Consider the following 15,487-nt stretch of genomic DNA (forward strand, 5'->3'; position numbering starts at 1 on the left):
TCTAAATGTCATTTTATATGTGTTTCTTTCAAATGCTTTAAATGTTTTATGTAAAGCACTTTGAATTACCTTGTTGTTGAAAGGTGCTATACACATAAACTTGCCTTGCCTATTGTGGTCTCCTTTAAACTTTGCCCCTCTCGCCTTAAACCTGTGCCCTCTAGTCTTTAACATTTTCACGCTGGGTAAAAGATTCTGACGTCTTTCAATTTTGAAAACCTCCATTAAATCTCCCGTTAACTTGGTTTGCTCCATGCCAACCCTGTCTTCTCTTCAATTGTACCTTCAAATTTCTTCACTGTAGGTGAACCATAAAATCCAGCCTGTTAGATGCTTGAAGTGCCAGAAAGGTTGTGCCAAAATGTCAGTCACTTCATTACTTTTACTTTAACCTTTTTAACACGAGGCGCATCTACAATGCAATCACTAAAAAAACAAAATTAGAATTGCCTACTTGAAACCTTTACGGTCAATTCACTAATCAAGCAAAGAGGCATTTGTACATTTTTCAGCTAAAAAAAAACGAATGTGTGGTGCAACACCATGAAAATGTCCCAGGATGTTCTGTTTCAGTGTAGCTTTTTGCCTGACTTCACACACTGGAAATTTATTTGAATATGTTCAGTGTGTGGACGGAAGATTTTTAACTAAACATTTCATTTAAAATACTGAATAAACTTGGTGTCCAAGATAAATTAAGGCATGCCGGATATTATTTGTAGTCACAACAAGAATGGCTCAGTTGTGTAAGACTTGATGTAGGCTAAATGTCAGAAGGTGTTGGTTTTCCCAGAGAAAAGTAGACCTCTGGAACAGACTCTCATTTTGTGATGTAAAGACAACTTGTTTCTGCGGCTTGTGGAGATTTCCTTATGTGCAAGGTCACTACTGGGCAACACGCTGGCTTTCTTTGGCTCCAGAGCTGGAAAGGATTTTGTAACTTGTACTTCTGTTCCTGTTTCTCACCTCCCTCGAGGTCACATTGTTTCAGATGGAATGCAGAGTGTTGATAAGGCGATGTGCAGAATTATGTGGCGTAGGCTAAAACGAACAAACCTTCCTACTGCCATATGTTTAGGAAAAGACTAAACAAGCTGGCCCTTTTCCCCAGGAAAGAGAATGTTATGGGTTGATACAAAGCACTGCAGATGTCGGTATGTGGAACAAAAACACAAGCTGCTGGATGAACTCAGCAGATCAGGGCTGCATTTGTGGTGGGAAAGGGATGGTTGATGTTTCAAGTTGAGACCCAGCATGCCTCTTATTTGTTATTGTTGTTGGTTTATTCTTGTTACATATACTGATGTATAGTGAAAAAAAACAGAGCTATCCAGATAGTACAAAGGGAATGGAAACACTGTGTAGATGTGGTGTTGCAGCTGGCATTTTGGCCAAGATATTTAGTATTCTGAGAAGCTTATCAAAGGGAGGTAGAGGGCTTTAAAATATTTGTATATGTAGCCTGTAGGATTGCAAAGGATTTACGATTCAGCAGACCATTTCACTTGTTGCGTCTGTGCTATTGAAAAAGAGCTGGCAACCTGATCCACTTTCCTGCACTAGGATCCTGGCCTGTAGGTCACAGCTCATCAAGTGCACACACAAGTGCTATTTACTTTTTAGATTTTTCATTTTTTTAGAAATACAGTGTGAAAACAGGCCCCCACCCCTTTTTCCTTATCTCCCTAGTAAGTAAAAGGATAAATTGAAATAAATCCCTTCCCATTTGTTCAATCCATGTCACTCAATCGTTTACATCTCAATTAAGTCCCCAATCCCCCTCCCCTTCTTTGTTCCCAAAAAAATCAATCATATCTTATCCAATCTTTCTTCTCAGCCAGGATTTTCAAGCCCTGATACCATCCTCATCAATCTTCTCCGCACCCTCTCTAGTACATCACGTCCCTCCTGCAACACCATGCCTAGAACTGTGCAGAATATTCAAATTGTGGCCCGGAGAGAGTTTGGAATCTTGGAATGCCACGACAAGCAGGAATGGAAGTGAATGGTCTTGGATATATCTCTTGGGAAGTAAGATAAACACACAAGGGTGAAAGAAACAGAAGGATGTGTTCACAGGGTGGGCTGAAATTGGGCAGACTCTTTTGTAAGAGAATATACATCAACGTGAGCCACTAGTAGAGCTACAGCACCAGCGACCCAGTTCAATCCCGAATATCGATGACGTCTGTATATAGTTTGCACGTTCTCCCCGTCACCAAATGTTTCCCCCAGGTGCTCGGCTTTCCTCTCATATTCCAAAGAGTTGGGGGTCGGTAAGCTCTGTAATTGTCCCTTGTATGCAAGCAATTGTTAGAATCTGGGGGCAATGTGAGAGCATAGGTTACATGGAAATTAGACAGGAGCTGCTGTGAACTGAAAGACTCAATGGGCTCCTTCCATATTGTAAAGAAATGTGTTGCACCGCCCGCAGCAAATGGGCGACTTTATGCCACAGATTCTCTGTAATACATGGCGCTATCACAGAAACCCTGGTGGAAATGGTTACTGCACCTCCTCCAGTCCGTGTAGTACAGGTATCTGCCGTAACTGGTAATTCCGAAGGGGTACTGGATACCCTGAAGGATCCTCTTGCGACCAGTGCGATTCGGATTTATACACTCTAACCTCTGGGTCCCTGCAGCGAATGAAATGGTTACATAATGGTTAGAAGATTGAGGGGGGATCTTATAGAAACTTATAAAATTCTTAAGGGGTTGGACAGACTAGATGCAGGAAGATTGTTCCCGATGTTGGGGAAGTCCAGAACAAGGGGTCACAGTTTAAGGATAAAGGGGAAATCTTTTAGGACTGAGATGAGAAAAACATTTTTCACACAGTGGTGAATCTCTGGAATTCTCTGCCACAGAATGAAGTTGAGGCCAGTTCATTGGCTATATTTAAGAGGGAGTTAGATGTGGCCCTTGTGGCTAAAGGCATCAGGGGGTATGGAGAGAAGGCAGGTACAGGATACGGAGTTGGATGATCAGTCATGATCATATTGAATGGCAGTGCAGGCTCGAAGGGTCGAATGGCCTACTCCTGCACCTATTTTCTATGTTTCTATATCTCACCACAGAAGAATGCTGGTTTTGGTTAAATGTTACTGGACGAATTATCCAGAAAAACTCATCTTCAAATCTCACATCAGCAGCAGTCGACTTAATTTCAAATATTTATATGAAGTGCAGAATTATGGCAGCATAGAACCACTGTATTATTAAAAACCCATTTGGAGAGAGAGAGATCTGACATCCCAGTTCGGCCCATCGGTGTCTTCACATCTTTGCCCGCTGTTTGATTTTTACCTGCCTAGAAAACCACTCATAATCAAAAAGGATAACAAAATTCAGATGCTGGGAAGTGGGAGGAAATCAGAGTGACTCTGGGGAATCCACACGGTCACAGGGAAAACTTGCAAACCAAACTTAGAAACTGTACTAGGCCCGGACCGAGGAACTGAGCAGGAGTTTCACCAAAATAATTTGGTGAACACAGATATTTGGTGGACACAGGGCTACTTGTTCCACGAGAAATAGTGCGAGAGGCAGGAGGTAAAAGATGGGTGAGTGGGGGGGGGAAGAAGGGGGGCGGTAAGCGTGTCCACAGGAAAGAGGGGAGGTGGGCGTGTCCACAGGGGGGGGGGGGGGGGGGGGGGGGGGGGGGACGCGAGTGGTAGGATGAGCAGGAGACCAGAGGGGAGCAGTAGATCAGGAGCGGGTGAGCTGACGATGGCAAAGATGGAGGAAAGAAAAAGTTTCACCAGAAGAATTGCACTGATATTTGTTGAACACAGAGCCTGCTCTTTAAGAATTTATTGCAATAAAACTTTAGATAACCTCTTAAGTGGGCTCCAAAACATGAATCTGTAAAATCTGACGTGGAGTGATGCAGTTGGACCTTCAACACTTGTGCATTATTCATTGTTGAGAGGGCGTGGGTGTTGCTGGATGAGCCAGCATTCATCACCCACCCCCAGCAGCTGCAAAACCTCCCTCGTGCCTTTACTACAAACACGTCCCAGTTTAGAGGCTGAATATTTTTTCCTCCCTCCAATACAATTTAATATTTTATCAACAGAAGCTGCAGTGTTTGAGCTCCCACTAAACAGAGGAATGGAGCCTCAACAATGGACTACAGGGCACCGACTGGAGATCACAAAACAGTTAGTTATTTTCTGTCAAACATTAATCCCATTCAGAAGTGCTCAGTGATTTACATACATCACATTTTTATCCTTCGATGTTCAAATCTCTCTTGCATATATCTGGGACTTTTCAGCTCTGGAAATCTTTTCAATTATATCCAACTCCCATTTGCGACAGTGGTTTTTAATGTTCACCTGGATGATGTTTCCCCACCCTTGATGAATGTTTATCAGACGGGCGCACATCAAAACATCAAGTACTGGTGGGGTCAAGTTATTTTACGACAAAATGATGGTTTGAAATGCATGCAAATCGGTTATTCAATTGTAATCCTCAAGAGAAGCAACAGAACCCATGTCCAATATGGAGACAGCAATGTAAACATTGTATGATGTATGCAGCACATACTTGCAGTGAGGGGTCAGATGAATTGGGAAATGTTTAGATCAGCTAAAAGAGCTGCAGCAATGTAACAGCATTGTGGGGTTAGGTAATAAACGCATCTACATTGAAAACCAGTGATTAGAAAAATTCTCCCACTTAAAATTTTGGAAAAACCCAACAACCCCCACAATCAAATGTGGATTATGGAGATGTCGGAGACCTTACATTTGGAAAAAATTAGATTTGTCTTAATTGACAAACCAGAATTATTTATTAGAATATGGTCTCCATTTATAGATTATTTGAAGGGGTAGATTGGACCGGCGCGGAGGCCGTACTGAAGCCTGAACCCAGGACTAGATGAATAGTTATGTTCTCTGACCTACGGACCTATCTCCCAAGTTGTATTATTGATAGTTTATCCTATTTTTCTAATTTCTTTCTTTCTTTCTTTCTTTCTTTTTCCTATCTATAAATATAAATAAATAATTAAAGGCAATGTTAATATGTAACCGATAAAGGAGGATCCCAGCTACTTTGGTAACTGGGTCCCTGGAAACCTGGATATTTAATATGTAACCGTTAAACAAAGTCTGTATTGGTTTGGACTATGATATGCAGATGCCTCTAATAAAAATCTATTAAATAAAACTAAAAAAACTCTCCCACTTGCACATACCTGCATCAGCCCAGCATAAGACTGCAGCATAGGGGTCATAGGTCAGGCCATTGGGCAGGCCCAGATCATCTTTCACAAGAACCCGTCTGTTTGTTCCGTCCATGTAAGATGTCTCAATTTTGGGAGCGGCTCTGTTCCAGTCTGTCCAGTACAGGTTTCTGAAAGAATACAATTGCCAGGTAGTCACAGTGTTGGGATGACACTCAAAGATTTCCGTGCGTGACTGATAGCAAGACGGAAAGCTGGAGTCGGCGGGTAGAACGGAAAGTGGGCATAGCAATTCAGTGCAGAGAAGTGCAAGGTAACACATTTAAGGGCAATCAAACTTGCAAAAACAAAATAAACGGGGGGACACGGAGTATAGCGAAGCAGAGCATTCTTGGAGTGCCAGAATAGGCACAAGTGTAGAATGTTAAAGCACAAAGGCCATGTTGGCCTGTGCCAAACTCCAGCTGGGCCAGTGTACAGTGCTTACAGACCTATTAGGTTGCTACATGCAAGAATTAAATACTCTTGACTACACTATGCTGTGTGCGAAACATCGCCATGCTACTTGTAATGGACTTCTGTGCAATAGTTCTCAGGAATCCAAGTGGCACATCTTCAATGTACCAATAAAAACACAATTGCTAGCCATCAATATGTGAAGTGGTGGAATTAACTAGTACCTGGAAGGGTGCAACATGAGTGTTCATTTACAAATCTGTGGGCCAGCACTGGGGAAGAGAATTAGCCAAATGGTCTTTTTTTTGGTCTGCATTGACATAATGGGCTGAATGGCTTCCTCCTATACTGTCAATTTTTCCATTTCTGGGGGAGTTTGGCAGAGTGTGGTGGGAGTCAAAACCAGCAAAGAAAGACACTTACAGTACTAAACTGGTTCCTGCTTTTTGAAAAAGCCATCTATCTAGCCTCAGTCTCTCTGCTACCTTCCCATAGCCCACAAACAACTTATTTTCATGTATTTACCCAAATCCCCTTCGTATGGCATTGATTGCATCATTGCATCCGGTTGTCTAAACCAGGTCAAGAAAACTCACTGGATAAAAATATTTCTGACTCCTTCCTGTTTCTTAAATCAGCATCGCCAAATGGCCAACCACATCACCAGTAGAAAATGTTTCTTTATATTTATGCAATTGAAAGTCTTCACATTATTTGGAACCGTTACATCAAATCTTTTCTTAATCTTTGTTTTATACAAAACCTCCTCCAGTTATTCCCGTGCTTTCGACTTCCCTCCTCCCTGGTAATTTACAGGTCAATCTCCTCCCACAACATCTGGTTTATATACACCACATAGTTAAGCAGAAATATGAGCAAAAACTCTTGCCTGCCTAACGTAATGCGTTATAATATCTAATTCAGCACTGCTGGCGTACCATCCTACCAGTCCACATCATATCTTCTTTCTTTCTGTTCCCAATTATCAGCTTTCCACATTCTCTTACCCATTTTACTGTTGCTCCTAGATTGAAAACAATGTATTTAATCTCTATTGTCCCCGAAATATATAACCCCCCTCCCCACCTCCTGTCTTGCTTATATTTCTTATGTCAGGGGCTTTGGGGCAAAACCAGAAGAGGGTTGAGAGGGAAAGTTAGATCAGCCATGATAGAATTGCGGAGTAGACTTCATGGGCCGAATGGCTTAATTCTGCTCCTAGAACTTATGAGCAAGAATTTTCAAAGTGTTTAACAATCTAAACCAGGACAGGATCTAATGCAGGGTATTGAAGCGCAGTACATGTGTGCAGTCTGTGGGAGGATCCACTTGGAGTCACACATGGCCCTTGCCAAGTGCCCACACACACACACACACACTGCTAACTACTAATTTAGGTAATTAGCCATAGAACAAGGCAACAGATCATCCGGAGTCCCCAGATGTTTGCTGTGCTGTACATTTGTGAGGGCGGATGCACAATAACCAGTATAAATGTGTTCACATGGGCTGATCATTATAATCACTGCCAGCTTGTGGCTGTCGTTGGCAGGACAGACATGTTTGCTCATCTCTAGTTGTTCTGAGAGGGGAACAAAAGAGATTTATGTCAGCTGGTGAACCTCTTCTGCACGCTGCACAAAGCCTCCATACCTTCTTGCAATCCAGTGATCAGAACTGCAGACAGTTGTTATGAATGTGACGCAACCAAAGTTTAGTAATGTTGCAACATCACTTCCTAACTGTTATACACCAAACCTGATCAACAAAGGTGAGTATGCCGTGCATTCTCTATCACCCTATCTACTTGTGTGGCCACTTAAGGAGTTGTGGACTTGCACTCCAAGATCCCTCTACATGTTAATGCTCTGACATAATTCTGCAAATGTTTCATCAGTAATTCCTGCAGGACATCACAAGGTTATTTGAAATACCATCCACCAGAGTTGCAAGGGAGGAATTTCAACACATTCCTGTTTCCTGGACTTTTGCTCAGCCTTTACTTTCAGCATTGCACCAATATGGAATTTCAGGTCAAAGTTCAATCCAAACACTGCTTCGGGGCTCCAAAAACAACTGTACATTCCACTCCCCCAATTACCGGCAATCAATCAATCAATCAATCTACCAGCGGATACAACCCGCCTTGTCTACCGTACATTTGAATGAAATGTCAGCTATGAATGTACGGATGTGAAAAGCACTACGCAAGTGCAACCTCTGTTCTACACTTTAGATATTAAGAGCATTACTAGCGAAGGTTGAGGGAGTTCTCACATACCCGTGGACAGGATCTGCAACGATTGCCCGTGGGTTTACTAGGTCATCATTAAAGAGCACCCGCCTCTGGTCACCATCCATTTTAGCCACTTCAATCCTGTTCAGCCCAGAGTCCGTCCAGAAGATGTTGCGGCCCAGGTGGTCAACGGCTATTCCTTCGGGGCTCTCGAGATCTTAAATACAAAGCCACGCAGTAAGTTCAGATGCAGGGCAGATGGCACAATTAGACCTTGAACAGTCAGCGAATTAAGAAACAGGAGTAAAATAACTACTGCAGATTACAGGTCTCTTCTGCACAAAATTAAAACCCAGTCTGAATTTGAACCCAAACCAAAGGAGTGACAATATGATAAAGGTTCCAATGATGATATTTGAAATTGTTGCATGAACATAAATGAATCAATTCCAGGCTCACGTTTTACTTTTAAGACATAATGCGATTAACCAAAGGATAAACTCAGACCAAGACAATTTAGTTACCTGCTACCCAAATAAGACTTACTTCATCAAGTATATCTAATTTGTAACGGATTTAAAATGGAAGGAAAATATAAGCATGGGATAGGATGAGGCACACCAGCACTATTCCAAAAAAAATTCTTAGTTCTTGAAATTTCATTTTTCCCCAGTCCCAAAACATTTCAACATTCTTTAGAAAGTGTTGCCGTTTTCTTCCCCTTACACCCTCAAAGATTAACAGCTATAGCTTAGTTTAGTTTAGAGATACAGCGTGGAATCAGGCTACTATTGATCACCCATACAACATTAGTTCTATGTTATCTCACTTTTGCATCCTACACACTGGGATCAATTTACAGAAGAATTAACCCGTATTTCTTTGGAAGGTGGGAGGAACTGGAGCACTCAGGGAACCCACAGTCACAGGGAGAACGCACAAACTCCTATGTGCGGAAATCCTGGGGGGTACGGGGGGGGTGGGACGTCCACTCCATGTTTTTAGAAGTGGGGGACAATTCCCCCCATGTTTTGTAATCCGGATTTTGAAATTTGGTAAAAAATGTTTTATTAAAAATCTCCACTTTCCAAGACAGTGGGGGTGGGACTGATGATCGAGGGCGCCGGTTGGACGAGAGAGACGTCGGTCAGCAAGCGGGGGGGAGGGGGCGGGACATGATGATTCAGCGGGATGATTGGAGGAGGGAAGTGTCGATCAGAGGCAGAAGTAGGGGGTTGGAATGAGGATAGAGCGCGGTGATAGGAGGCGCGAGACATCCTGGTGGAGCAAAGATCATAGAGCAGAGCTTGAATCGGCCCGTTCGCGGGGCCTTTCATCGCCCGGCGCGGCTTAAGATCGGCCGCGGGATCTTCCACCGCCCCGCGGTCAAATTGCTGCGTCGAGGTGATCGAGGCTCCCGACGTTGAAGCCCCCGTCGTGCGATGGAAGATCCCACGGACAGTTTTAAGCCGCCCAGGCGATGAAAGGCCCTGCGAACGGGCCGATTCAAAGCGGATGAAGCTGCTGTTGCTGGAGTTCGGAGTCGGTTACCAACGAGGTCAGCTCCCGATGTTACCGTCCACAGGGCCGACGGCCGAAACCTTGTGTGTGTGTGTGTGTGTGTGTGTGGCCACCAAGAAATTGTCGTCGTCCCGTCCCCCCCCTCCTCACCACCCATAGTCAGGGTCGAACCAGGGTCTCTGGCACTGTGAGGCAGCATCTCTACTGCTTTTCCACTGTGCATTTGAATTTTATGGTGGCTCTTAGCATCAGCAGCCCAGTCACCTTACAACTGTAAATGCTACAGAAAGCAGCTTTGGGAATTCTAGATTCAGAAATGCAAATTGCAAACCAAGTACTGAAATCTCTCAGGATTATTAATATGTCTTATCTGACTTGATGGATCTTTGATGTCAGACTGGATCATGTGCTCCGCTCTCAGGATCAATGTTGTTCTGTTGCGGTTGGTTTACTATCGTGTGGACGTTGAATACATCAACAGATGGTGATCATATGGGAAACAGGCAGGGAAGTTGTATCTGTATCTGATCACTGAGTAGCTTGGGTCTAGACAGAAGAATGAATAGACTTCTTTGTGGATCAGGCCACAAATAAAGCAAATATGTTTCACATGGTCTGTAGCTGGTGTTTGACATCTTGGATCCAGGATAAGAGCTTCATACAATGACTCATCCTTTCTCCATATGGAGCAATTATGAGTCAGAGTCGCACAGCATGAAACAGGCCCTTTGGCCCAACTTGCCCATACCAACCAAGATGCCCCATCTAAGATCGTCCCATTTGCCACATTTAGCCCAAATCCCTGTTAACCCTTTCTTTCCCTATACCTGTCCAAACATCTTTTAAATGTTTTCATAATACCTGCCTTAACTACCTCCTTTGGCAGCTCATTCCATATACCCACCAGTGTGAATTATGTCCCGCTAGTGTGTAGTATAGTAAACAAATATATTTATACGAGAGAGAATTGGGCAAGTATATTCAATCCTGGTACAGCGTAGTCAGTAAATGCTGAACCAAACAAAACACTATCAATTGTGCCTAAGCCCTCTTGCCATTCACCAGCGATACTGAGCTCTGGTGAGCTCCTCCACCCAGCTATGTACAGACACAACAAGCCGATGACCATTCGTCCACCCGGAAGCCAGTCACCAAATGGCACCTTATCAGAATTGCAAACCAAGTACTGAAATCTCTCAGGATTATTAATATGTCTTATCTGACGATGGATCTTTGATGTCAGACTGGATCATGTGCTCAGCTCTCAGGATCAATGTTGTTCTGTTGCGTTTGGTTTACTATTGTGTGGACGTTGAATGCATCAACAGATGGTGATCATATGGGAAACAGGCAGGGAAGTTGTATCTGTATCTGATCACTGAGTAGCTTGGGTCTAGACAGAAGAATGAATAGACTTCTTTGTGGATCAGGCCACAAATAAAGCAAATATGTTTCACATGGTCTGTAGCTGGTGTTTGACATCTTGGATCCAGGATAAGAGCTTCATACAATGACTCATCCTTTCTCCATATGGAGCAATTATGAGTCGGAGTCGCACAGCATGAAACAGGCCCTTTGGCCCAACTTGCCCATACCAACCAAGATGCCCCATCTGCGCTAGTCCTATCTGTTCACGTTTGGCCCATATCCCTCTTCACCTTTCCTATCCATCAACCTGTCCAAACATCTTTTAAATGTTTTCATAATACCTGCCTTAACTACCTCCTTTGGCAGCTCATTCCATATACCCACCAGTGTGAATTATGTCCCGCTAGTGTGTAGTATAGTAAACAAATATATTTATACGAGAGAGAATTGGGCAAGTATATTCAATCCTGGTACAGCGTAGTCAGTAAATGCTGAACCAAACAAAACACTATCAATTGTGCCTAAGCCCTCTTGCCATTCACCAGCGATACTGAGCTCTGGTGAGCTCCTCCACCCAGCTATGTACAGACACAACAAGCCGATGACCATTCGTCACCCGGAAGCCAGTCACCAAATGGCACCAGGTGGCACATTTTAAATGGCAGAGTCCTTGGGCACAACTCAGTGGAAGTTGGCAGTGGTTGATTGTGGTCACCTCTGTGTAGATTACCTTGGAACTCCAAGGCATAACTGAGTTAACGGAGAAAGATAGGTTAGAATGACAATGACGAGGATCACCAATTTAGAGCAACAAATAAAGAAACCCTCATTCATTTGTTCTATATCTCTCTACATCACCGTCTATATCTCTCGTTTCCCCTTCCCCTGACTCTCAGAAGAAGGGTCTCGGCCCTTAACGTCACCTATTCCTTATCTCCAGAGATGCTGCCTGACCGGCTGTTTCTCCAGCATTTTGTGTCTATCTTCTGTTGGTCAGGCATCTATGGAGAGAAGTGAGCTGATGATTTTTCAGGTCGGGAGGTCCTGATCCGAAATGTCATCTGTCCCCTTCCCTCAACAGATGCTGCCTGACCCGCTGAGTTCCTCCAGCAGTTTATCTTTTGCCCAAAATTCCAGCATTTGCAGTGTTTTGTATCTCCATTAATTTAAAACGCTCACCAATGGTACGGCAAGGATTGAGAAAAAGGACCAGCTTCAGAAACTAGAGCAGAATTTAAAAGTAAAATTGGATGAACATTTCAAACATCTGAGAATTTGGGAAGAAAATGGGACATTGTAACAAAGTTTGGATCGTTCCAGCAAGAGCCAAAAGGGAAAAAATGGCCTTGTCTGCTTTGTGGATCTGCGATTGTTTGAAAATGCTGCATAATAAAGGAGCATAAAATAGCCACATTCTGGTCCAAGAATCACTGCATTTGATACGCTTCATTTCACAGTTAAAGTGAACTTTGTGCTTTCAGAAGGTGGTGCCAAAGTTTCTACAATCTTCTAATTCCACTTAGTGGATGCAATGACAACGAATCTACATATGTTTGGCATCCTTGTGACGTCTCAAGGCATTCGGATGAACCAAGTGCTAAGTGTAACCAAGGTATGTGACAACCTCATTGCAAATGGAAATGTCCCATAAATGAATGAGATAACAGCCAGGTCACCTGCTTTAGTGAAGCTGATTGAGGGATAAACATTGATCAGGATTCTGGATTAATTTCTCCTGCTCTTATTTTATAAATAAGACCAAGCGCAGGCTTGGCGATCGCTTCGCCCAATACCTCCGCTCAGCTCGCAATAACCAACCTGATCTCACGGTGGCTCAGCACTTCAACTACCCCTCCTATTCCGAATCCGACCTTTCTGTCCTGGGCATCCTCCATGGCCAGAGTGAGTCCCACCACAAATTGGAGCAGCACCTCATATTTCGCTTGGGTAGTTTACACCCCAGCGGTATGAACATTGACTTCTCCAATTTCAGGTAGTCCTTGCTTTCTCCCTCCTTCCCCGCCCCTTCCCAGCTCCCACAGCCTACTGTCTCTGCCTCTTCCTTTCTTCTTCCCACCCCCACATCAGTCTGAAGAAGGGTCTTGACCCGAAACGTTGCCTATTCCTTCGCTCCATGGATGCTGCCTCACCCGCTGAGTTTCTCTAGCATTTTTGTTTATATTATAAAAGACCATGGTATCTTTTATGCCCACCATGTTGACAAGTGGAATTTCTCATCCAAAGATGGAACTGCCAACAGAATTGCAACCAGATGCAGCACGGTGGCGCAGCAGTAGAGTTGCTGCCTTACAGCACCAGGGACCCGGGTTTGATCCTGACTGCTGGTGGTCTCATAACGGAGTTTGTACGTTCTCCCCGTGATCATGTGGGTCTCCTCCCACACTGCAAAGTCGTACAGATTTGTAGGTTAATTGGCTTTGGTAAAAATTGTAAATTGTCCCTAGTGTGCAGGATAGTGTTACCAGTGTATGGGGATCGCTGATCGGCATGGACTCTGTGGGCTGAAGGGCCTATTTCAGCGCTGTATCTCTAAAAAAACTATCCTCAATGATCAGCCTGGATTATGGACTCAAGTTTTCCATTGGGGCAACTCCATTCCCTTCTGACTGTGATGAAAATAACCAAGTTTATGTGATCATTCAATATTACAGGTTGCACGTAAAATATTTGTTGGGCATAGATGTCATTATGTATTCTTCCCAGTTTTATTCTCACCTAGTGCGATGATGGTCGTCGGTTCTCCTCCTTGAAGACTAGCCCGGCTGATAGTGCGTCCGGCAATGTCAGTCCAGTACACCATCTTGTCTACGCAGTCATATGCAAGACCAATGACCACCTTGTCCTAAAGGCACAAGAGGTGGCAAATTAGCCGTATGTTACCTTTTCAGAGCAATGAAAGAAAACAAGAGAAACTGAAATATAGATCATTCTTGCTTCGCAGCAAAGACGTAAAATATACACCGTCCTTGCTTCATTAAGGGCCTGTCCTACGAGCATGTGACTGCATGCGGCGAGCGCGACCAAACCGGAAGCGGGTGCCGCGCGGAGGTCGAGTGATCCCCGTACAGGGCCTGTCCCTCCAGCATGCGGCGAGCGCGACCAAACCGGAAGCGGGTGCCGCGCGGAGGTCGAGTGATCCCGTACGAGTTGACGTGAAGTTCGAGCGAAGTCCTCAGGAAGTCCGCGCTAGGCGTACGCTGTCAAGACGCTGCGTACGGCGTCGAGACGCTGCGCACGCCCGTCGAGGCGGTGAATACGGCCTCAATGCAGCTGTGGGCCGGAACGCCGTTGCCGCGCGGAATTTTTGGACAGTGTCAGTTTTTCGGAGCCCCGCGCGATGTTGGGACCAGCTCCGCACAACTCCATACGGCACCGGCGATTGAAGTGGGACCGGCCCCGTGAGGCCGTACGGCTCAAGCGACCACGTTAGGTCGCGCTTGCTGCATGCTCGTGGAACAGGCCCTTAAGAGCGCATTCTTTTCCCATAAGTATCTAATATTGACAAATTTTCAAAACCCAAAGCTGACAATCTTCAAAGAGATCAGTGAAAATAGGGGGCATGGGATATTACCAAACAGAAACTCAAATGAGGACTGGACAAGTTCACCAAACGTGTAGATTTTAAGAAGTAGAGAGAGAATGAGAAGTTTTAGGAGAATTCTAAAGTACAGCACCATGGTGGCTGAAACAAATTATCCGCTAATGGGGCTGGAGCGAGTGGAATGCAGAGTCATCAAAGTCTGAGAGAGTGGGCAGAGATCACAGCAACGTTCACGGGCGATAATTTTGATGGATGTGAAAAAAGTATGAGTATTTAAAACCAATCAGACACAACAGGAAGTGTTATGTTAGTCTTGTTTACAATTATGCTAATTATTGTGATATGAAAATCTATTAAATGAGAAGAATTTACTATTACAAGTAATTGCATAACTTTTTGCAACAGAGCAATTTGGGAACGTGTTCAGTTCAGGGACTCAGCACTTCAATCAGGGAGGGCAAGGCACAATAAATGCTGAACTTGCCAGAAATATGAACAAGTATCTAAACTACTTACAGTTGACAGAGTGGATGTAACAAGTTTTTGACATTTCTCTCTGCCTCTCCCCTCCTTATCTGACACCCCTTTGACATCACCTCTAGCCTTTATCTCTTACTCCATCCATCTACAAGTCATACATACCCCTGCTACCTGTACCCACCGATCACTTCATAAATTCATGCGATAGGAGCAGAATGATGTCATTCGGCCCATCAAGTCTACTCCACTCTTCAATCATGGCTGATCTATCTCTCCCTCCTAACCCCATTCTCCTGCCTTCTCCCCATAACCCCTGACACTTGCCGGGCTTTGTCCCACCCCACCTCTCTTTTACAGCTTTCTCCCCCCACCCCCATTCCAATCAGTCTGAAGAAAGGCCCAGACAGAAGTATAACCTATCCACTTTCTTCCTTGCCCAGATGCTGCCAGATCCTCCGAGATCCTCCAACATTTTGTGTTTTACTCAAGATTCCAGCATCTGCAGTTTCTTGCATCTGCATTTTTTTTTTAAACATATTCATTTTTCAGTATTTGAATGTTGCTGGTAAGGTTGGCATTTGTTGCCCTCCTTAATTGAACTGCTCAGTTGCTGAACTGAAGGTGTTCACAAACAGCACTGTTTGGGAGGAAGTTCCAGGATTTAG

The 15,487-nt window shown here is 44.2% G+C and overlaps 1 protein-coding gene across 1 annotated transcript in view; it reads right to left on the bottom strand.

Moving 5' to 3' along the window:
- The window catches only part of nid1a (nidogen 1a), a 95,784-nt gene that overhangs the window by 6,120 nt on the left and 74,177 nt on the right, over window positions 1-15,487 (bottom strand). Inside the window, exons 15-18 of the mRNA XM_055635170.1 lie at window positions 13,517-13,643; window positions 7,937-8,108; window positions 5,212-5,369; window positions 2,515-2,638 (exon numbers count right to left, since the gene is read on the bottom strand). Of these exons, the coding sequence (XP_055491145.1) occupies window positions 2,515-2,638; window positions 5,212-5,369; window positions 7,937-8,108; window positions 13,517-13,643 (581 nt within the window). The remainder of the gene's footprint in view (window positions 1-2,514; window positions 2,639-5,211; window positions 5,370-7,936; window positions 8,109-13,516; window positions 13,644-15,487) is intronic.

This window comes from Leucoraja erinacea, chromosome 5 (assembly GCF_028641065.1).
Source record: "Leucoraja erinacea ecotype New England chromosome 5, Leri_hhj_1, whole genome shotgun sequence".
Classification (NCBI taxonomy): Eukaryota; Metazoa; Chordata; class Chondrichthyes; order Rajiformes; family Rajidae; genus Leucoraja; species Leucoraja erinaceus.